The 22,255-nt window shown below is 44.9% G+C and overlaps 1 protein-coding gene across 1 annotated transcript in view; it reads left to right on the forward strand.

Annotated features, from left to right (window-relative positions):
* PPIP5K2 (diphosphoinositol pentakisphosphate kinase 2) overlaps nt 1-22,255 on the forward strand; it is a 170,487-nt gene that overhangs the window by 67,314 nt on the left and 80,918 nt on the right. Inside the window, exons 11-18 of the mRNA XM_061623458.1 lie at nt 15-116; nt 351-437; nt 3,157-3,232; nt 3,325-3,434; nt 13,622-13,707; nt 14,873-14,998; nt 15,107-15,228; nt 21,508-21,690. Coding sequence (XP_061479442.1) covers nt 15-116; nt 351-437; nt 3,157-3,232; nt 3,325-3,434; nt 13,622-13,707; nt 14,873-14,998; nt 15,107-15,228; nt 21,508-21,690 — 892 coding nt within the window. The remainder of the gene's footprint in view (nt 1-14; nt 117-350; nt 438-3,156; nt 3,233-3,324; nt 3,435-13,621; nt 13,708-14,872; nt 14,999-15,106; nt 15,229-21,507; nt 21,691-22,255) is intronic.

Consider the following 22,255-nt stretch of genomic DNA (forward strand, 5'->3'; position numbering starts at 1 on the left):
TTTGTTCCATTCAGAAATATCGTAATGCGTGAACTTGCTCCACAGTTTCAGATTCCATGGTCCATACCTTTAGAAGCAGAGGATATTCCTATTGTGCCAACCACATCTGGGACAATGTAAGAGAATAGTTCTCCTGCCTAAATTATGCAAACTGATTATGTAACATTTTATTGTATTTCTCATCACCCAGGGTTCTTTCAGTTTTGAATAATTTTTATGTTTGCTAAAATGCTGTTGCAGTAAACATCAATAGATTATAAATAATCTTTCCATATCCTCCTGTTTTTTCAGAATTCTGTGTATTATTGGCAATAACAAATTATATTATTTTAAACTTTGTACACTTGCAGGATGGAACTTAGATGTGTGATTGCTGTTATACGGCATGGAGATAGGACACCAAAACAAAAAATGAAAATGGAAGTTAAACATCAAAAGTAAGTGGCTGGAGAAGGAGAAAATATCAAATTTGTCCATATTATTTTCCCCTAATGCATGTAGTAAGGTTATTATTTGAACAGAGGGGCCTCTAGGAATGTACCTGTGTTGGACTTACTGAATTTTTCATTTCTGTTTATCTATGGTGAGGCTGTAGTGTCAAATGTTTTATTCCCTTGGGTTTTAAAAAAATGTTTTACCTGTTTTGTTTTTGTAACGTGCACAGGAAATCCTGATGAAGGAAGGACTATATGTATAAATCTTTTAAACAAATAAAACAAAATTCAGAACTCTTAAATCCTAAGAATTATGTTATTAGTCGTTTCAAAACTGGCTAACAAACATAAACCCTGGTAAATTTTCAGGTGAACTTAAGCCATGGAATGGTAGCCTGATGCGATATTCAGTACAGATTGTATATATAATGTGCTAAACAGTCTTCTCAAGACCATCTATTAAGACATGGAAAGTTCATAATTTAACACGTTGTTGCGTGTTTACATCCATGTGCTTCCCAAGCAGGCATTTGCCAGATGTAAAGACAAATAGTCTGGGTTTGAGCCATTTTTCCCTTTATCAAAATCTAGAACCAGACAATAATGGCAGAACTTGGGCTTGGGACATCTAGCACAGTGGTTCCCAACCTGGGGGCCGCGAAGTAATCTAGAAGGGACTAGAACAGTAAAGAAATGAATTATTTATTTATTTTTAAAAAAATTCATTCCCTGGAGCTGTCTGCTCCACACTGCTGCTGCAGATGACACCTCCCCCTTGCTCCAAACAAGAAGGGAGGACTTTTGCTGAAGCACCAGAGCATCTTTCAGGCTCACCGAAGGCAGGCATCTGCCTATAAAACACATGGCAGATGCAAAAGGAGGCTGAGGGTGGAGATACCAGGAAGAAGAGAGGATTCCTATCACCAACTCCTCGCACTGCCACTGACAACACCCTTACTCAGAACGAGAGGAGAGGGCTTTTCGTGAAGCAAAAAGAAGCAATGCTACAAGGAAAGGCTGCTTTCCCCCTTCCTTCCTGACAGCCAGCCTGCTTGCCTTTTTTGGCTCCTGATTCACTGCCATCTCCTTTTAAAAATTATTCTTATTTGCGATGACCCCCAGATCTCGCCTTCAGCCCGGACGGAGCCAAGGAGCAATGAGGAAGCTCTCAGGACTTCCTCGGCCCCCATCTCTGAGGCTGTGTGGCAGCATCCCCCCTTTCTTCCACCTACACTCTGCCACCCCAATCTCTTTTTCCAAGGTGCTGCAGCAATTGAGGGCTTCTCCTCTCCCACGTGCCCAAATGCATGCACGCTATCCTGCCCATCATCGAAGGACTCTGTCACAGACATGTCTGTGTTTTTTTCTCTTTTTAATAAAGTTATAGATACCTCAAAATCAGTGCACCTCATTAACCTAACTAAGCTTGCTACGAACTTTGGCCCTGAGCTAACACTGACTTAAGTATCTAACGCGGCACTAAGACATTGACTTAGCAACTGGGTTCCCCACTGAGTCAGTTTAAGTAGGCTTGGAACACACGTGCACACGGAGGCTCCTCCGACTGTTGAACTTCCCACCTGTGGTGCCGCCACGTGCGGGGCGAAGGTAGTTTGATCTAATAGTCAATTGATGCATGGGAAACTGGGCAGTGCTAGGCAGAGAAATGTCCGAAATGCCCGGCTGTGTCTCAGAGGCAGGTGGCAGGGGCGTGTAACGCTGGAGGGTGTCTAATGAGCTAGATGGCAATTCTGCAGGGAAGTCAGGAGTGGGGGAAACTGTACTGTCTGAGATGAGGGTTACAGCGTCCTGTGAGTTCACCCTGCTGTCATCTCCCATCCTGGCTCCCAGTCCAAGTCCTCATCTTCTGACGTGCCTTCGACCAGGCCCCTCCCATCTGCCTGACTCATGACACATGCCTACAGATGCTTGCAGGAGGGGCAGGTGCGTGCGTATATGCGTTAATCTGTTTTCTGCTCCATTCTCATTCCCCAAGTGCACACTAACCAAGTAATTAGTTCTGATGATCATCCCAAGGCCTAAAAGCCTTGTTGAGTAGACTAACCCCCTACTCAATCTATCCACTCTCTTCACAATCTAGCATCCCCACCACTACCACATTATTATTATTATTAAAAGCTCAGCAGGTTGGCTGAGGCCCACATATTGCAGTTCAAATGTATTTATTTACTCATTTAATTATTATTTCATTTATGTCCCACCTTTCCTCCAAGTTGCTCAAGTTGGTGCACATAGTCCCCCCAACTTTCCATTTTATCCTTACACCAACCCTGTGAGATAGGTCAGGCTGAGAGACTGTGTCTGGTCCAAGGTCACCCAGTGGACTACATGGCTGGGTGGGGATTTGAACCTGGATCTTAGTCTAACTCTGTAACCTAGTGCTGTTGGGAGACAGGATGGTATATCTTCAGACTATGTGTGTGTGTGTGTGGGAGGGGGATAACAATCTGATGAACCTTTGCATTAAGAAAAGAAAGCAACACCTCCCTGTCTGCAGGAAGCTTTTTATGGCAAGGGATATTTGGATATGTGATTTTGCCACACACCATTTTTGCAATTAAGAGAGGCTAAAATTACTATTAGCATGGGAGGGGGGTCATGAAATTTTTTGAGCTTATAAAGGGGGTCCCATACTCATAAAGGTTGGGGACCACTGATCTAGCAAACCTGTCTTTCTAATCATTCCATGTTTCTTTTAAAGGTTTTTTGATCTTTTTGAAAAATGCAATGGATACAAGTCTGGGAAGCTAAAACTAAAAAAGCCAAAGCAACTACAGGCAAGTTCTCTTTTTAAAAAATCCTTTTCTTTTTTTCTATGCACATAATTCTGTTTTCATAAATTGCTAATACAATTAATCACTCTTTTTAGGAAGTACTTGATATTGCAAGACAGCTTTTAATAGAGCTTGGACAAAATAATGACTCTGAAATTGAAGAAAGCAAATCCAAACTTGAACAGCTGAAAACTGTGTTGGAGATGTAAGTGTTTAATTTGGAGATATTTTGACATATATGTTTAAGAAATTGAGAGGGAGTTGGTTCTTAAGTTGGACTACGACTGGGAACTAATTATTATTTATTTATCTATTTATTTATTATTTGATTTATATCCCACCCTTCCTCCCAGCAGGAGGCTAGGGAGGCAAACAAAAGCACTAAAAACACTTTAAAATCATAAAAACAGACCATAAAATACATTAAAACAAAACAACTTTAAACACTTCTTTTAAAAAACCTTTAAAAACATCTTAAATAAAAAGGGTTAAAAACATATTGTTTTCCTTAGGTGGTCCGACATCACGTGGGATATAGCGCCATCTAGCATCCGAAGGCAAGAATGGATCGAAGGCAAGACCTGGGGCATCAAGCCCCTCCTACCCCAGTTCATTCTTGCCTTTATTCGTTCAAGGCATTTCGATCTTCTTTAGCATAGCTAAGTTTGGGATTTAGTGTGAGCGTCTGTGATTTCCTCTCGTTCCCTACCTCCCTCACCTTTCGTGTTGTCTGGGACGTTTTTTGGGGGGGGGTATTTTATTTTTTGGATCATTTGCTTCCCCCCTTTAGTCCCTTCGTTGGGGAATCCGGCGGCTGCCATTTTCCCTTTGGGCTCCCGTCTCTGAGAGACGAGCCTTTACTGAGAGTCGCGGCTGCGGCTCTCTCGTCAGTCCCCCTTTTTTGCCTTGCCGCCGTCTCTTTCTCAGGCGGCGGCCGCTTTGTTGTGAGCTGCGGCGGCAGCTCTCTTTTCAGCCCTTCATTGCCTTGCCGCCGTCTCTTCAGGCGGCGGCCGTTTTTTACTGTTTTTTACCTCGCTGGGAACCGCAGCTGCGGCTCCCTTAGCTACTTTTACCGCCAGTTTAATAACGGCGGCGGCTAGTATTTGGAGGCTGCAGTCTCCTTTTGGCGAGTGGCGGTTGGAGCTTGCTCCTGCGGCTCCTTTAGCCTTTTTACTGCCTGCCTTTCTCTCAGGCGGCAGCGGCTTGTCCTTGTCAATTCAGGCCTTTTTGCCTGAGATGAGCCTTGTCCAGGAGCTAGCGGTGGCGGCTTCTCCTTTGTTCCTTGCCGCCGGTTTATTTATTTATTTATTAAATTTCTATACCGCCCCATAGCCGAAGCTCTCTGGGCGGTGCACAACAGTCAAACATCAAATACAATAGGCTACATATAAACAATGTAAAACTTTATTTAAACTTACTTTAAACTTTAAAATTATCAAATTCACCAGAAGAATCAAGACAGTTGTCAACACATACTAAATGTTAAAATGTTAAAATGCCTGGGAGAAGAAGAAAGTTTTAACCTGGTGCCGAAAAGATAGCAATGTTGGTGCCAGGCGTACCTCATCAGGGAGATTGTTCCATAGTTCAGGGAACTGTCCTTCTCAACCCAAGTCATCAACTGAGGCTCATACATCTCGCCTGTCTGATGAGACCACTGCTAATTGGCCTCAACAAAGGCACCAGCCTCTGCTCCGCAAAGTGCAGTCAGTGCCCTCGGATCCACAAAGGGCCGCTCTTGCCCCTCATCTGGGTTTACAGTTGTCCCCTGAGTTTCTCCCACAGTTGCAGGACTTACTGGGCTTCTTCTCACAAGTGCAGTCAGGGTCACAGGCCAATCCTTTCCTTCAGCTAAATGCGCAAGGACTTTCTGGCGCTATGAGACATTGTGGCTGCAGTGAAGCAAATCCACCACCCTCACCAAATCCTTCTGATGTCGCTGGAGGCAGGATCGGCGATGGGACTACCGGTTCAGAGGATCCTTCGTATTCCCTTCTAGCCGAGGGAGGTGAGTGGAGCGTTGCTTTAGAACAGGAGGAGGATCCATAGAACAGGAGAAGGATGTTTCATATGGGAGACTACCCCTCGCTCGTACTGTTTTGGACACCTTACGCCTCCAAACTTTCAAGAATGATTCTGCTATTCCCTGTGTGTAAGGGGCCAAGGTTTTGAGACTTCCAGGATCGACAGATCACTACCTCCTGTGCCAGATCCATTGACAAATTGGCCAAAGGACAATGGGCCCGCCTGCAGCAGGCACGTCATTTTCTGCCCTCACCATAATCATGAGACTACCGCCTTAGCCTTGTGGGCTTCTGCTGCAATTTTAATATTCTCTAGAGGTTTTATGATGTGGCTGGATAATTTCTTAGACGACCCTAATCCAGGTCTGGTGAGTCTAAGAAAGGGCCTGCTAATAATTGTCTGTCTATGTAGTGCACTGTGGCAATACTGCATCTTCTCCATTGTGTGCGTGTATCTACCTGGCCTGGTGCCATATTGAAGAACCTAGGCTCCATGGTACATCCACCTTCCTCAATCCATACTGCCTTACGTGGATGACTGTCTTGCTCTTACTTGTCGGGTGCGCAGGAGTGATACCGTACCTTCCCCATTGTGCGTGTCTCCTGATCCGGACATGATAGACCAGCCTCAGGGACAAGCCAACAGTACATGCCCGGGCACAACACAAAGTACAAGTATTCCAGCCTTCACTCCACGGCTGTCGACACAACCAAGCATTTAAAGACAGGAGCAGTACTACATCTTCCCTTGTTTGCATGTACTGATCTCTCTCCAAACCACTCCTCCTACCTTTGCGCGTTTGTTGATGGCATATACCGCAACTCCTGCTTTATGCGTGTATATGACGAAAGATCAGCGGCCAGACGCCTACTCACGTGCATATTTTCTAATACGGCCAGATGACAGGTGAGTGTGGACCAGCCCAGGCAACATATCATGTAACTAACCTCTCGCCCTTTTTGGCTGGTAGCCAGCCAGACCAGGCAGAAGTTTCTCCTCCTATTGCTGGGACAGATTGACTGGTGACCATTTTATTACCTTCACCTCCAGTGGGCCCCTGTCAGAGGTCTCTACTCAGGCATAAGAGCTGTATCCAGATGAGCAGCCTGCCGCTACTGCAGAGTAATAAGGAGCTCTTTGCTGTTCCTATCAGACCACAGGCAATACTTTGCGGAGGGACACTCTCACTGCTCCTCCCCACTGTGTCCCAAATTCCAGACCGCTGTGGAAGGACGCCCTCTTTGTCTCTTCCCACTGTGTTCAGTTGTTTTGATTATTACAGGTACTTCTTGTTTACAAGTTCCTGGCTTCGTCTGTATTTGATGGTGTTTGCATTTTCTTGCCCAGGGATACTTCTCTGGGCTGTTCAAAGGTTATTCGATCCCATCTACCACATGGAGCCTCTTGGCAAAGTTTACAATTGGCCGACATATCCAGACAAGCGGGCTGCTGCCGCCGCAGAACCAGGTTATGTTAGCTACGATCCTGTTTTGCAAGATCAAAGATGCCAGACCATAGACATACCAGGGCGGAAGGGCACTCTCGTGGGTTCTCTCCACTGCGTATAATTATCCTAGCCCTCAGGACTCGCTCTCCTCCCTTCTTGAATCATGTTAGGTTTTACAGTCCCTGTCAGGCCAGGAACTACACCAGTGCAGAAGGACACACTCAATGCCCCTCCCCACTGAGTGTGACTTTGGTTCTCAGAGGTTGCCACATCCCCTTCTTAGATGTGCGGTTAGGCTGATTTTATGAGTCAATGCTCCCTCTCCTGAGGTGCTTGTGTGCTTGCCTCACTGGGATTTGGAGCTAATTAGAGGCAGATTGCTCCTCTGCCTCTGTTAAACAGCTTGAGCTTGCTCTTATCACTCTCCTCTCCCTGGGGCAGCTCTCTTTGGCTAGACTGCATTTAGAGTCACTTGGTTGGGTGCTTTCTGACCTCTTCATTCTGCTTCTCTTCCTCTCGGAGGTTGCTTTTGAGCTGGGCCGGCTTCCTTCTACTGTGTGGGCGTATTTGTAGCCAGATAGCCCCGTGTTGGGATTCTAAATGTCGTCATTTAGGAACAGCACAGCTATAGCCATTTTCTTCAGGTGGCCAGGGTCCTGGTCAGGGCCTGGCACTCGCTAGATGTCCGGAGGGACCTCAAGACCTACCTGTCTCGCACCCAGGACATATGGTCAACGGATTCCTTATTTGTATCCTTTCACCTGCGTACTCTGGGGAAAAAGGTGTCCAGCTCCACGTTATCTTGTTGGTTGCGTGCCTGTATTGCATCGGCCTATGAGTCCCTTCAGCTGCCAGTGCCTCGTAACATAACGGCACATTCCACTAGGTCAGCTGCCACTACGGCTGCCTTTGCAACCAATGCTCCTCTAGCAGAGATTTGCAGAGCAGCTGTATGGTCTACCCCAAATTCTTTCATAAGACATTATAAGATAGACCGTTACGCTTCTGCTGATGCCTCCTTCGGGAGGCGTGTGTTACAACAGGTTTTTTCTGCTGAGAAACCAGGAGGCGGTCCCTCCCTGTTAGGGGCTGCTTTGGTACATCCCACGTGATGTCGGACCACCTAAGGAAAATGTACCATTGGTATCACCTGAAGGGTGATTTTCTTAGGTGGTCCGACATCACGGCCCTCCCCTTTTGGAGGATATTGGGGTTTTTTGTTACCTTACCAATTACCACTCTTCAGAGTTGTAATATTTAAACTTTTTTGCGAAGTCAAGACCAATTTGGACTTGTTTAATATGCTTGCGATCTTTGGGTCATGTTTTGGGACACCGTTTCCTTGCTGTTAGGCCCGTTGGCCTTTTCTGTCTTTTCAGATATGTCTCTCACTTTGGTCTCGTCACAAATGAACTGGGGTGGGAGGGGCTTGATGCCCCAGGTCTTGACTTCGATCCATTCTTGCCTTCGGATGCTAGATGGCGCTATATCCCATGTGATGTCGGACCACCTAAGAGAATCACTCACTCTTCAGGTGATACCAATGGTACATTTAGAAAGAAAAAGGTTTTAAAAAAATATTAAAAAGCAATTCCAAAACGACGCAGACTGGGATAGGTCTCAACTTAAAAGGCTTGTTGAAAGAGAAAAGTCTTCAATAGGCACCGAAAAGATAACAGAGATGGCTCCTGCCTAATATTTAAGGGGAGAGAATTCCACAGGGTAGGTGCTGCCACACTAAAGGTCCGTTTCCTATGTTGTGCAGAACAGACCTCCTGATAAGATGGTATCTGCAGGAGGCCCTTAACTGCAGAGTGCAGTGATCGACTGGGTATATAAGGGGTAAGATGGTCTTTCAGATATCCTGGTCCCAAGCTGTATAGGGCTTTGTACACCAGAGCTAGAACCTTGAACTTGGCCCGGTAGCAAATGGGCAGCCAGTGTAATTCTTTCAGCAGTGGGGTGACATGTTGGTGGTACCCTGCCCTAGTGAGCAGTCTCGCCACCGCATTTTGCACCAGCTGCAATATCTGGACCAACCTCAAGGGCAGCCCCGCATAGAATGCATTACAGTAATCCAGCCTGAAGGTTACCAGCACGTGGACAACAGTGGTCAGGCTATCCTGCTCCAGAAACTACCACAGCTGTCTTATCAGCCAAAGCTGGTATAAGGCATTCCTAGCCACGGAGGTCACCTGGGCCTCTAGTGACAAAGATGGATCCAGGAGCATCTCCAGACTATGAACGTGCTGTTTCAGAGGTAATACACACATCCAAAGCAGGCAGCTGGTTAATTATCCGAACTCATGACCCACCAACCCACAGTGCCTCCGTCTTGCTAGGATTCAGGGTCAGTTTATTGGCCCTCATCCAGCTCACCACCGAGTCCAGGGTTTGCATGGCCTCTCCCGAGTCAGATGTTATGGAGAAATAGAGCTGGGTATCATCAGCATACTGCTGACACCTTGCCCCAAGTCTCCTGATGACTGCTCCCAAGGGCTTCATATAGATGTTAAACAGCATGGGGGACAAAATGGTACCCTGCGGCACTCCACAGTACAACTGCCAGGGGGCCGAAAGACAGTCACCCAATGCTATTCTCTGAGGGCAACCTTGGAGATAGGATTGGAATCACTGTAAAACAGTGCCTCCAATATCCAGCTCACCAAGTTGGTCCGGAAGGATACCATAGTCAATGCTATCAAAAGCCGCTGAGAGATGAAGTAAGAATAACAGGGTCACACTCCCCCTGTTCTCCTGATAAAGGTCATCCATCAGGGCAACCAAGGCCGATTCAGTCCTATAACCAGGGCAAGGGTTGAGAGAATACGTCGCTGGCTGCATCATCGCAAGCACCTTGTCTACGTCATTAGGCTGCATCAACTGAAACCATTCTCAAGAAATTGCAGCAGACATTGCACCGGACACCTCTTTGGAGACTATATTAGATGTGGATGGCGCATCTGGACGACTATGGAGACGAGCAACTTTACCCTCAAAGTGCCTTGCAAACAATTCACAGTGGGCCTCTGAAGGGTCTAAAACTCCATTTCCAGGAGTTGATGTCAACAGACTTCTGACAATATGGAAAAGTTCCACTGGACAGCTACTTGAGGATGCAATGGAGGCAGAGAAGTGGGCCTTCTTCGCCGCCCTCACCACCATACAGTAGGCATGGTTATGATGTTTTATTCGTGCCCAGTCAGCCTCACAGCATGTCTTTTGCCATTTGCGCTCTAGCCATCGTCCAGCCTGTTTCATTGCCCTTAGGTCACTGGTGTACCAAGGTGCAAACCGGGCTCCACAATGCCAGAGAGGGCGCTCGGGGTCAACCATGTTGAGAGCCCAACATGCCTCCACAGCGTGACAAGGACTTCAACAGGGTCACCTGCTCTATCTATTGGGAACTCCCCCAGGGCATTCAGGAATCCTGTGGATTCCATTAGTTTCCGGGGGTGGACCATCTTAATCTGTCCACCACCCCTGCAAGGAAGGATCAGAGCCATAAGTCTAAAGTTCACCAGGCAATGATCTGACCATGACAATGAGGTGACATCCACCCCCCCATCTCCAGACCACTCCTTCCTCCATCTGGAGCAAAAACCAAGTCGAGGGTGTGCCCTGCCCTATGCATTGGGCCAGTGACAACTTGAGACAGCCCCATGGTTGTCATGGAGGCCATGAAGTCCCAAGCTGGAACACTAGAGGCAGCCTCAGCGTGCGCATTGAAATCACCCAGCACTATCATCCTAGGCTCATCCAACACCACAGCCAAGATGGCCTCCGCCAACTTAGTCAGAGAAGCTATTGGGTAGCAGGGTGGACGGTACACCAGCAGCAACTCTAGTTTACTGTCTCCTTTGCCCAACACCAGGTACAGGCCCTCACAGTGAGCTCCAAGCCAGAGTGGCTGTCTGGTGATAGAGATGGAAGTTCTCTAGACCACAGCAGGTTCTCCCCTCCCCCCCGTCCCTGCAGCTTGTGCTGGTGTTGCACCGAGTATCCAGGTGGGCAAAGCTGGGTCAGATCAACTCCTCCCAACTCACCCACCCAGGTCTCGGTAATGCACACCAGCACTTTCATCCACAATCAAATCATGGATGTGAGTGGTCTTATTGTGTACCGATCTGGTGTTGAGCAACACACACAGGCCAGTGGGCATAGCAGATGATCAACAAGGAACCCATCCATGAGAGGAGTGGCAGCAAGGAACAAGGCGCAGATAGCCTTGCTCTCATCTTCTATGGTAAGTCACCACCTCCCCATGGCTATATTTCCCTCTACGTGTGATCACTGAAATTGGGGTGGCATCACCCATGTTCCTCCCTACTAAGACTCCTCCTAAATACTTGATATGGACCCAACACGAGCCCACCAACAAAATCTGCTGGAGCCAATTATCCCAGTAGGCCTCTGCGGGAATTGGAAACAGTCATACCCATTCAAACTTTTTCACACAGGGCCCATCTACTCCCCCTCCTGGCTCACACCCAGGGAGGGCCAGCCTTCTGCCAGTTACAGACTCTTACTCTGAAGGCATCTGGTGACTTTCTCCTATCATTCAGTTCACTGCACAGGCTCTCACCCTGTGCCGGAACGACACATGCACCACACGCCCTCCCCACCACCAATCTCCTCTAGACTGGTTTAACAGAAAACAACCTTTTTAAAAAAGGTAATAGAAGGGTAGTAGCACCCTTGCCCTTGGGACTCCCCAAGGGGCAACCCCCTTTGGTGTCTCTCTTTTGGTGGCAACCCCTCCGGTGGCAGACCCACCGCCCAAGGGCAGCTGGGCTTTTATGCCTCCCGACCCAGCCAGCAGCTGATGCAAGAGGCTGCAAGATTAATTGCAGCCTCTCTCTGGAGCAATGGTCAGGCAGGGGGTCCCAGTCTTTGCAGCACTTACCAGGGACTTCAGCTGTCTTGAGAGACAGCAACCCAAAGGAGCGAACAGCAAGCACCCAGATGCTCAGATACTTACTCCCAGGGCAGGTCTTCTTCAGTCCCCTAGTGCTGCAGCTGTTCCTGATTCTTTCAAACTAGTTCTGCATGTTCGGAATTTTAGGTAGTATGAATTTATTTTTCTATTGAACTACTGAATGCAAATTTGTGGAAGTATATTCCGTGTGGCAACATACAGACCATAATTAAGGGCAGAAAGAAGTTGTGGGGAGTGTTATCCTGCTTCTCCTTGTCTCTAACTATGGTTTTAAGACATGGAGTGCTAATGTGGCCCTATGAGCACAGCAGCACCCAAAGAGGCCTTCCCCAGTGCTCATAGGGTACCCTCCCCTCCATTGAATTAGACGTGAAAGAAGCATTCTACTGTAGCCAGTAGAATTAGTTGTGATGTGTGCTTGGTTGTAGTGTGGGTGGTGCCTGTGACAGTTTTCTTATTTGCAAATTTGCCCACAGACCCCCAATAGGTTGGAGACCTCTGGCTTAAAAACTAGGAACCCTACATGTACACCTATGTCTGCAGCTCTTATTAGCCCCACCCTGCATGGTGAATGAGGAATTATGGGAACTGTAGTCCAAAACATCTGGAAGGCACTATGTTGGGGAAGGCTGGATTACACCAACCCACTGTATAAAGAAATTCCCCTTTGTTGAGCTGATTCAGGGCTGGTATTATGCATTCAGTACCATCCAGTGATAAAATGCTTTTTTCCCCAGGTAGCATGCCATCACATGGGTTATAGCGCCATCTAGCATCTGAAGGCAAGAATGCACTGAAGTCAAGTCCTGGGCTGCTCCATCCACTCTCACTGCAGTTCATTCTTGCCTTCGTTTGAGGCAGTGCTTACCTACGTGTTGTGATTCAGTTATATTCAGTGATAAAATGCCTTTCTTAGACTACACTACTTCAGAATGCAGGTGGAAATTAGATACTTGAATACTGTGCCGTGCAAACAAACTCCCTTTACAGAGAAAAATACCAGTTCAGTAAGAAAGTTACTTCTGCTTAGAGAGGAAAGCACAAAAGCAGGACTACAGCTGAATGTCAAGAAGACTAAAGTAATGACAACAGAAGATGTATGTAACTTTAAAGTTGACAATGAGGACATTGAACTTGTGAAAGATTATCAATACCTTGGCACAGTCATTAACCAAAATGGAGACAATAGTCAAGAAATCAAAAGAAGGCTATGACTGGGGAGGGCAGCTGTGAGAGAACTAGAAAATGTCCTGAAATGAAAAGATGTATCACTGAACACTAAAGTCAGGATCATTGAGACCATGGTATTCCCAATATCTATGTATGGATGTGAACGTTGGACAGTGAAAAAAGCGGATAAGAGAAAAATCAACTTATTTGAAATGTGGTGTTGGAGGAGAGCTTTGCACATACCATGAACCACGAAAAAAGACAAATAATTGGGTGTCAGAACAAATTAAACCAGAACTATGACTAGAAGCTAAAATTATGAAACTGAGGTTATCGTCCTTTGGACACATCATGAGAAGACATGATTCACTAGAAAAGACCATAATGCTGGGAAAAACAGAAGGGAGTAGAAAAAGAGGAAGGCCAAACAAGAGATGGACTGATTCCATAAAGGAAGCCACAGACCTGAACTTGCAAGATCTGAACAGGGTGGTTCATGACAGATGCTATTGGAGGTCACTGATTCATAGGGTCACCATAAGTCCTAATTGACTTGAAGGCACATAACAACAAGAAAGTTAAGCAAAACCATTTTGCCTAATGCTAGTGTGCATATGGAGGAAGCATTGAAACATATTTGACCTGCAGCTGCAGGAGGAAGTGGTACAGTGCAGGAAAAGTATTGTTCATTCTGGTAGTATTACACTATCCACTATTTAATACATGTCTGATTAGCAATATTTTGATAATATGTACCCAGTTCATTTTTAATGTTCTCCCCTCGCCCCCGCTCTCCATTTGTTGTTCTTAGGTATGGACATTTTTCTGGCATAAATCGCAAAGTTCAGCTGACATATCTCCCTCATGGTTGTCCCAAAACATCTAGTGAAGAAGAAGGTACTGATTCCAGTTAATTCCTACAAATTGATTTCTAGAAGTTGGTCCCTCTTTTAGCTTGGTGGAACTATGTTTTGCTTTTTAACACTTTTATTGCCAAGAAAGTTGATGTTGGGAACATGTAGGGTTTTCAAAAGAGTTGATCAATTAAATTTTCTTCCTCACTGTCTTTGGTCAAGAACTAAAGGGCTACTTTAGGGTCTGGTGTGCACTAAAGCTGCATCCTAAACACACTATGGAGTAAGCTCACTGAACACAGTTGGATTTATTTATGAATAAACATGCATAGTGTTGTGTTGTAAGTACAATTTCTGGCATTTTTATTGAGCATCAGACACGAGCCTTCCAGTTCTTTATCACAAATAACTTTTGAGATTTGTCTGAATTTCAAAAGCAGATTTTCATTCAGCATGACAAGCTGTTGTTTCAGAATCTAGAAGTCCAATGCTATTGGACAGAATGCTATTAGTTCTTTGGATACTTGGATATAGAAAAAAATAATACTTCTCTAACTTGGGCAGTCTTGATCCTTGACAGGAATGTACTTTATTGTCCCTCCTTTCCTCATCTAATGTTTTTTTTACTAAACTGAATATTTTCTCACTATTCTCTTTTTCCATTTTTTTCAATTTTGCAAGCATGTGGTGTTTGATTTAGACAAACACTGATGGGAGTGCATAGAAGGTGACTTTCTTACCCCCTCATCCACCAGCAACCCCCAAGCAGCCTCTCCTAAGGGACCAGGTATCTATTGAATGGGATGGACTGTGGTGCAGGAGGCTGAGGGAGCAGGGAGGATGCCAAATATTGGGCAGAGGTGCATTCTGAGAGCAGGGGCTCTGCTCACAGAATATGCCCTTGCCTGATTTTTGGAGACCCCCCCCCATGCCACAGCCTACCCATTCAGCAGGGTATCCCAGCTTTTGGGAGAGGCTGCTGCGATGCAGAGGGGATAGGAAAGTTGTATTCTGTTCATCCCCTTCTATTGCCATTTCTCTGTATCCACTCCTCTGTTTTTCAACTTATTCTAGCTCGCCAGAAAGTGAAAATGAGTGTTAAAAAATAGTTCTAGCATGCAACCTTAGGCCAGAAATTAATCGTTTTTCTTCAGTTTTTATTTTATTTGCACATTATTTTGCATTACTGTATTTTCGTATTCTTTTAGATAACCACAAACAGGAGCCATCTCTACTCTTAGTTCTAAAATGGGGAGGAGAACTGACACCTGCAGGCAGAGTTCAGGCAGAGGAACTAGGAAGAGCCTTCCGATGCATGTACCCAGGTGGACAAGGTAACTTATTTTTGAATATATTGGTAGCATAAGGGATCATATCTTTAAAAAGAGAACTTTTAAAAAAGAAACAGCCACAACATTATAAAGTTGGTTTTCCCTTGGCAGGTGACTATGCTGGATTTCCAGGATGTGGTTTACTTAGACTGCATAGTACCTATCGGCATGATCTCAAAATTTATGCTTCTGATGAAGGCAGAGTTCAGATGACTGCAGCAGCTTTTGCAAAGGTACTGTGAAAAATTATAATTTCAACCAGAAGGATTTGAAAATTAATAAAGGCTGTTAGTAAGAAAATCTGGATGATTTTACAGTGAACTTTTTAAAAATGCTTTAAATATAAAACAAAAAGCATTTTAGCCTTTCCATGCAAAATTTACATCTTGGCCTACTTTTATAACAAACATGCTTTCCTCCCAGCTGTGGCTAGTAAGTCAATGTTAGTAATTTTCCCCCTAGCCATTCATCCTGAGCATGACATAAATGAGCGAGTTCGGCAGCAGGGCAAGGAGGCCAGGGCCCCCCACTCTGCCCTTCTGTTCCCTGACCTCAACTAAACCACAGTCTCCAACCTATTGACGTAATAAACCTCAAACAAAACTATGCAGGTAAGAAGCCAGCAGGCGTGTGGGGACTTTCCAGTGTTTTGCACAGCCTGCAGCATGTACGACTATCTGCCTGTTGGACAGCAGTTGTGGGTGTGCTCTCGGTGCAATGAGCTCCTGGCTCTCCGGGAACGACTTCATTTCCTTGAGGCCAAGGTGGCAGACCTGGAAAAGCTGAGAGAGGCAGAGAGGTGTGTGGAGGAGGCCTTCAGGGACGTTATAGCTGTGTCCCACTCCAGCGATGATAACTCTCCTGCTATCATGGAGAACGATGGTCTCGGGGAAGGAGAGCATCCAGTTGAGGAAGAGGGAAACGATCCCTTAGAAGGGACCCATTCCTTGGGGGATGAGCAGCTATCCTCTCGTGCCGAGGATATATCTCCAGGGGGTGGAGGGATCCTTGTAGTGGGTGATTCGATCATTAGGAACATAGACAGTGGGGTGAGTGATGGGCGTGTAGACCGCAAGGTGTTTTGCCTGCCTGGTGCGAAGATTGCGGATATCGCCCGTCGTCTAGATAGTTCGGTAGACAGTGCTGGGGAGGAGTCAGTGGTCGTGGTGCACGTTGGCACCAACGACATGGGGAAATGCAGCCGTGAGGTCCTGGAAGCAAAATTTAGGTTGCTAGGTAGGATGCTGAAAGCCAGGACCTCCAAGGTGGCTTTCTCTGAAATGCTACTGGTTCCACGCGCAGGACCAGCCAGACAGGCCCAGCTTCGCAGTCTCAATGCGTGAATGAGACAATGGTGTCGGGTGGAAGGGTTCAGATTTGTTAGGCACTGGGGAACATTTTGGGACAAGCCGGGCCTGTACAAAAGGGACGGGCTCCACTTGAACCAGAATGGAACCAGACTGCTGGCACTTAAAATTAAAAAGGTAGCAGAGCAGCTTTTAAACTGACTGAGGGGGGAAACCCGACAGGAGCTGAGAAAGGTCCGGTTCGGAATAAACCTCCCCCCTGGGATAAAAACCAAAGAAATGATGAAATTTTAAAAGGGGTAGGCCTAGAAGTAGGCATTGTGAGAGCAGGGGCACAGGATATAAATTCAGAAGAGCAAAATTACCACAGGCCAAACCACAAGTGCCAAAGACACTTGAAGAGACACACTGCTTACAAGTGCCTGTACGCTAATGCTAGGAGCCTCCGAACCAAGATGGGAGAACTGGAGTGCTTGGTCTTAGAGGAGAGCATTGATATAGTGAGCATAACGGAGACCTGGTGGAATGGAGAAAACCAGTGGGATACGGTTATCCCTGGATATAAACTATATCGGAAGGACAGGGAAGGATGTATTGGTGGCGGAGTCGCTCTATACGTGAAAGAAGGCATTGAATCCAGCAAGCGCGAAACCCCAAAAGAGGCAGACTCCTCCACAGAATCGTTGTGGGTGGTGATACCGTGCCCCAGGAGGGACTTAATACTGGGAACGATCTATCGTCCCCCTGATCAAAATGCTCAGGGAGACCTTGAGATGAGATATGAAATTGAGGAAGCATCCAAACTAGGAAATGTGGTAGTAATGGGTGACTTCAACTACCCGGACATAGACTGGCCGCATATGTGTTCCAGTCATGACAAAGAAGCAAAGTTTCTAGATATTCTAAATGACTATTCCCTAGAGCAGTTGGTCATGGAACCGACCAGAGGGATGGCAACCCTGGACTTAATCCTCAGTGGGGACCGGGACCTGGTGCGAGATGTAAGTGTTGTTGAAGCGATTGGGAGCAGTGACCACAGTGCTATTAAATTAAACATACATGTAAATGGGCAATTGCCAAGAAAATCCAACACGGTCACATTTGACTTCAAAAGAGGAAACTTCACAAAAATGAGGGGATTGGTAAAAAGAAAGCTGAAAAACAAAGTCCAGAGGATCACATCACTCGAAAATGCTTGGAAATTGTTTAAAAACACTATATTAGAAGCTCAACTGGAGTGCATACCGCAGATCAGAAAAGGTACCGCCAGGGCCAAGAAGATGCCAGCATGGTTAACGAGCAAAGTCAAGGAAGCTCTTAGAGGCAAAAAGTCTTCCTTCAGAAAATGGAAGTCTTGTAATAAAAATTATTGAAAAAAAAAAAAAGAAAATGGAAGTCTTGTCCGAATGAAGAAAATAAAAAAGAACACAAACTCTGGCAAAAGAAATGCAAGAAGACAATAAGGAATGCTAAAAAAGAATTTGAGGAGCACATTGCTAAGAACATAAAAACCAACAACAAAAAATTCTATAAATACATTCAAAGCAGGAGACCATCTAGGGAGGCGATTGGACCCTTGGATGATAAGGGAGCCAAAGGTGTACTAAAGAACGATAAGGAGATTGCAGAGTAGCTAAATGAATTCTTTGCATCTGTCTTCACAGTGGAAGATATAGGGCAGATCCCTGAACCTGAACTAACATTTGCAGGAAGGGATTCTGAGGAACTGAGACAAATAGTGGTAACGAGAGAGGAAGTTCTAGGCTTAATGAACAGTATAAAAACTGACAAATCACCGGGCCTGGATGGCATCCTCCCGAGAGTTCTCAAAGAACTCAAATGTGAAATTGCAGATCTACTAACTAAAATATGTAACTTGTCCCTCGGGTCCTCCTCCGTGCCTGAGGACTGGAAAGTGGCAAATGTAACGCCAATCTTCAAAAAGGGATCCAGAGGGGATCCCGGAAATTACAGGCCAGTTAGCTTAACTTCTGTCCCTGGAAAACTGGTAGAAAATATTATTAAAGCTAGATTAACTAAGCACATAGAAGAAGAAGCCTTGCTGAAGCAGAGCCAACATGGCTTCTGCAAGGGAAAGTCCTGTCTCAGTAACCTATTAGAATTCTTTGAGAGTGTCAACAAGCATATAGATAGAGGTGATCCAGTGGACATAGTGTACTTAGACTTTCAAAAAGCGTTTGACAAGGTACCTCACCAAAGACTTCTGAGGAAGCTTAGCAGTCATGGAATAAGAGGAGAGGTCCTCTTGTGGATAAAGAATTGGTTAAGAAGCAGAAAGCAGAGAGTAGGAATAAACGGACAGTTCTCCCAATGGAGGGCTGTAGAAAGTGGAGTCCCTCAAGGATCGGTATTGGGACCTGTACTTTTCTACTTGTTCATTAATGACCTAGAATTAGGAGTGAGCAGTGAAGTGGCCAAGTTTGCTGACGACACTAAATTGTTCAGGGTTGTTAAAACAAAAAGGGATTGTGAAGAGCTCCAAAAAGATCTCTCCAAACTGAGTGAATGGGCGGAAAAATGGCAAATGCAATTCAATATAAACAAGTGTAAAATTATGCATATTGGAGCAAACAATCTTAATTTCACATATACGCTCATGGGGTCTGAACTGGCGGTGACCGACCAGGAGAGAGACCTCGGGTTGTAGTGGACAGCACGATGAAAATGTCGACCCAGTGTGCGGCAGCTGTGAAAAAGGCAAATTCCATCCTAGTGATAATTAGGAAAGGTATTGAAAATAAAACAGCCGATATCATAATGCCGTTGTATAAATCTATGGTGCGGCCGCATTTGGAATACTGTGTACAGTTCTGGTCTCCTCATCTCAAAAAGGATATTATAGAGTTGGAGAAGGTTCAGAAGAGGGCAACCAGAATGATCAAGGGGATGGAGCGACTCCCTTACGAGGAAAGGTTGCAGCATTTGGGGCTTTTTAGTTTAGAGAAAAGGCAGGTCAGAGGAGACATGATAGAAGTGTATAAAATTATGCATGGCATTGAGAAAGTGGATAGAGAAAAGTTCTTCTCCCTCTCTCATAATATTAGAACTCGTGGACATTCAAAGAAGCTGAATGTTGGAAGATTCCGGACAGACAAAAGGAAGTACTTCTTTACTCAGCGCATAGTTAAACTATGGAATTTGCTCCCACAAGATGCAGTAATGGCCACCAGCTTGGATGGCTTTAAAAGAAGATTAGACAAATTCATGGAGGACAGGGCTATCAATGGCTACTAGCCGTGATGGCTGTGCTGTGCCACCCTAGTCAGAGGCAGCATGCTTCTGAAAACCAGTTGCCGGAAGCCTCAGGAGGGGAGAGTGTTCTTGCACTCGGGTCCTGCTTGCGGGCTTCCCCCAGGCACCTGGTTGGCCACTGTGAGAACAGGATGCTGGACTAGATGGGCCACTGGCCTGATCCAGCAGGCTCTTCTTATGTTCTTATGTTCTTAAATTGCTTCTTTCTTGATTTGGTTAAAAAAAGAGATCTGAAGAGTTGCATGCAATAAGATATATAAAAAACGTTTTCAGATGCATGTGGTTTTGCTCTCGCAATTTATAGAAGCGTGTATGGCAAACTTTTCAAAATGTGTACATTTTGAGTTAGAGATAGAAAATGAGTGCTGAGCACTCTAAGCTTATATAACTGGACACCAAAAGCACCTTGTGGGTTTTTTTTTTAAATGGACTTAGGCATGCCTAACTTGTTGTTTTCTCAGACTGTGATCTGATAAGCCCTGAACAGTAGGTAGAAAGTTCATAGCATATATACAAAATCGATGAATATGGTATGATGCTTTAAGTGCTTTTCATACTAACATGTTTATCCGTCTATTTCTCATCACTTGATTACTCAGTGCAGGCTGATTCACAGATGGTATATGAACTGTCGCAAATGAAAAGCATTGATCTCTGATTGACCATTTATTCATGCAAATTATCACTTGATGAGTGCAGTCATCAGGTGCTAAAGTAGTTTTTGAACTAGCCCGATGATTCACAGGTGAAAGTGAAATCTTGAGACTGTGATAACTTACAGAACTTTTTTTCATTTTCTCATGTTACTATTTGGAACAGATTGTGTAGCTTTCAGGAACTTAAAATTAGCTGATTGGAGGGAAAAGCTCAGGGACAGGGAGGGCAGGGTGTGGCTGAATCTCATTTAGCTGTCCATGGAAAAAATATGACTCTCATCCTCCATGCATAGCATGTTGCATTTCTGTTCTGCTTGCTGAAAAAAGAACCCCTGTTCATTGCAAAGCACAGAAGCCAAGCAGGCTGGTACAATATAAAAAAGAGCCCCTAATTCAGTGTGCACCACAGAAAACAAGTGAGCTGGCTGAAAGAATGGTATGATCTCTTCCTTCATGGATAGCTACAGTGGGATGGAGGAAGTGTACGTGTATATTGTGTGTGTGAGAATGGTTTGTGTGTATGCATGCTTTGACACTGCCTGCCAACAGTATACAAGTCAAGTCAAAAATGTTTATTGTGCTAGCCATAAGCCATGACAAATACTGTACAAAACTTTAATATTGAATATAAACAAAGACATAGAAAATATACATAATAAAAATTAACAAGCAGAGTCTCCCTGGCAGTTAATTGCTATGTAATCTAATTCTTTTTTTCTGATCTTTTTTGCCGCAAGGGCAAAAAGAGCCACCTTGTGGGTCACGTAGCTGTTAACATCACTCAGGAGATATAAGGTCTCCTCCAGGGAGTTCCCATTTCCCTGGGACAACAAAGGTTTAATAAATCTCTCTCTTGGGTGATCGTATAGAGGGCATCTTAACATGTAATGCACAATATCCTCCACCTCTCCTAGATCACAAATACACAGTCTTCTTTCAAATGGCACTTTCTGATAACGACCATCCAGTACCGCTGTAGGCATAACTTGGAACCGAAGTTCCATGAAAGCAATTCTTAAGGGGGCTAGCCTTAATTTCAGTATACAGTCCATGAACACTTTTTCCCAAGAGAACACAGCCCTGAGGGAGGAGGAGAGGAAAGGTTATCATAAAATGCTTTGTATTATTTCAGTACTACTATGCATTTTGTTACAAGTTACTTTAAATGTAAAATTAGATGCAGAAGGGATCATTGTGTATAATCAAAAATATGCATTTTGTGCTTAAGACTCATTGTTGCTTTTTCATTCACCACTCAGTAATTTTATTCTTACAGGGACTCCTGGCATTGGAGGGAGAGCTCACTCCTATTCTTGTCCAGATGGTCAAAAGTGCTAATATGAATGGGCTACTTGACAGTGACAGTGACTCTCTTAGCAGCTGCCAACATCGTGTGAAGGCACGCCTTAATGAAATACTCCAGAGAGACAGAGACTTTACCTCTGAAGACTATGAAAAGGTTAGACAGTTTGCAATGTAGAATACTGTGTTCTAAATAGAAAATGTAAGGAAAGATTAAAAATGTGGATTTTAATAGAACTAGGAGTTGCTCTAGGCCTGGAGAGCAGATGGGGAAGCACACTCTTGCCTCTTCCACTGGCTAGCAGACCAAGGACTTACTAGGAGGTTGCACCTCCTGCCTTACAGGAAGAATATCATGGCATGGGATAGCCCAGACCAGCCCCATTCATCATTCAATTAGCAGCTGCAAGGAATTTGCTTACCCTGCTTCCAGAAAGAACACATAACTCTAGGATTGCAGAAGTGAAGGGAATCACGTTCTGGTCCCATCCATCTGCTACAGATTAAGGAGTATGTTTATATGTGTATTTTGCGTTTTTTAAATGACCTCTTTCTTGTAAGCCATCTTGAAAAACTCACTGGATTGAAAGACAGAGTAGAAATTTTAAAACTAAATAGATAAGTACTTCAAACTTAGTACAAAATAATAATCTTTACTGATATTTATTTAACTATTTATTAAATTTGTTTCCTGACCTTCCTCCCAAAAGTAGTTTAGGGCG

The sequence above is a fragment of the Rhineura floridana genome, chromosome 1 (genome assembly GCF_030035675.1).
Source record: "Rhineura floridana isolate rRhiFlo1 chromosome 1, rRhiFlo1.hap2, whole genome shotgun sequence".
NCBI lineage: Eukaryota > Metazoa > Chordata > Lepidosauria > Squamata > Rhineuridae > Rhineura > Rhineura floridana.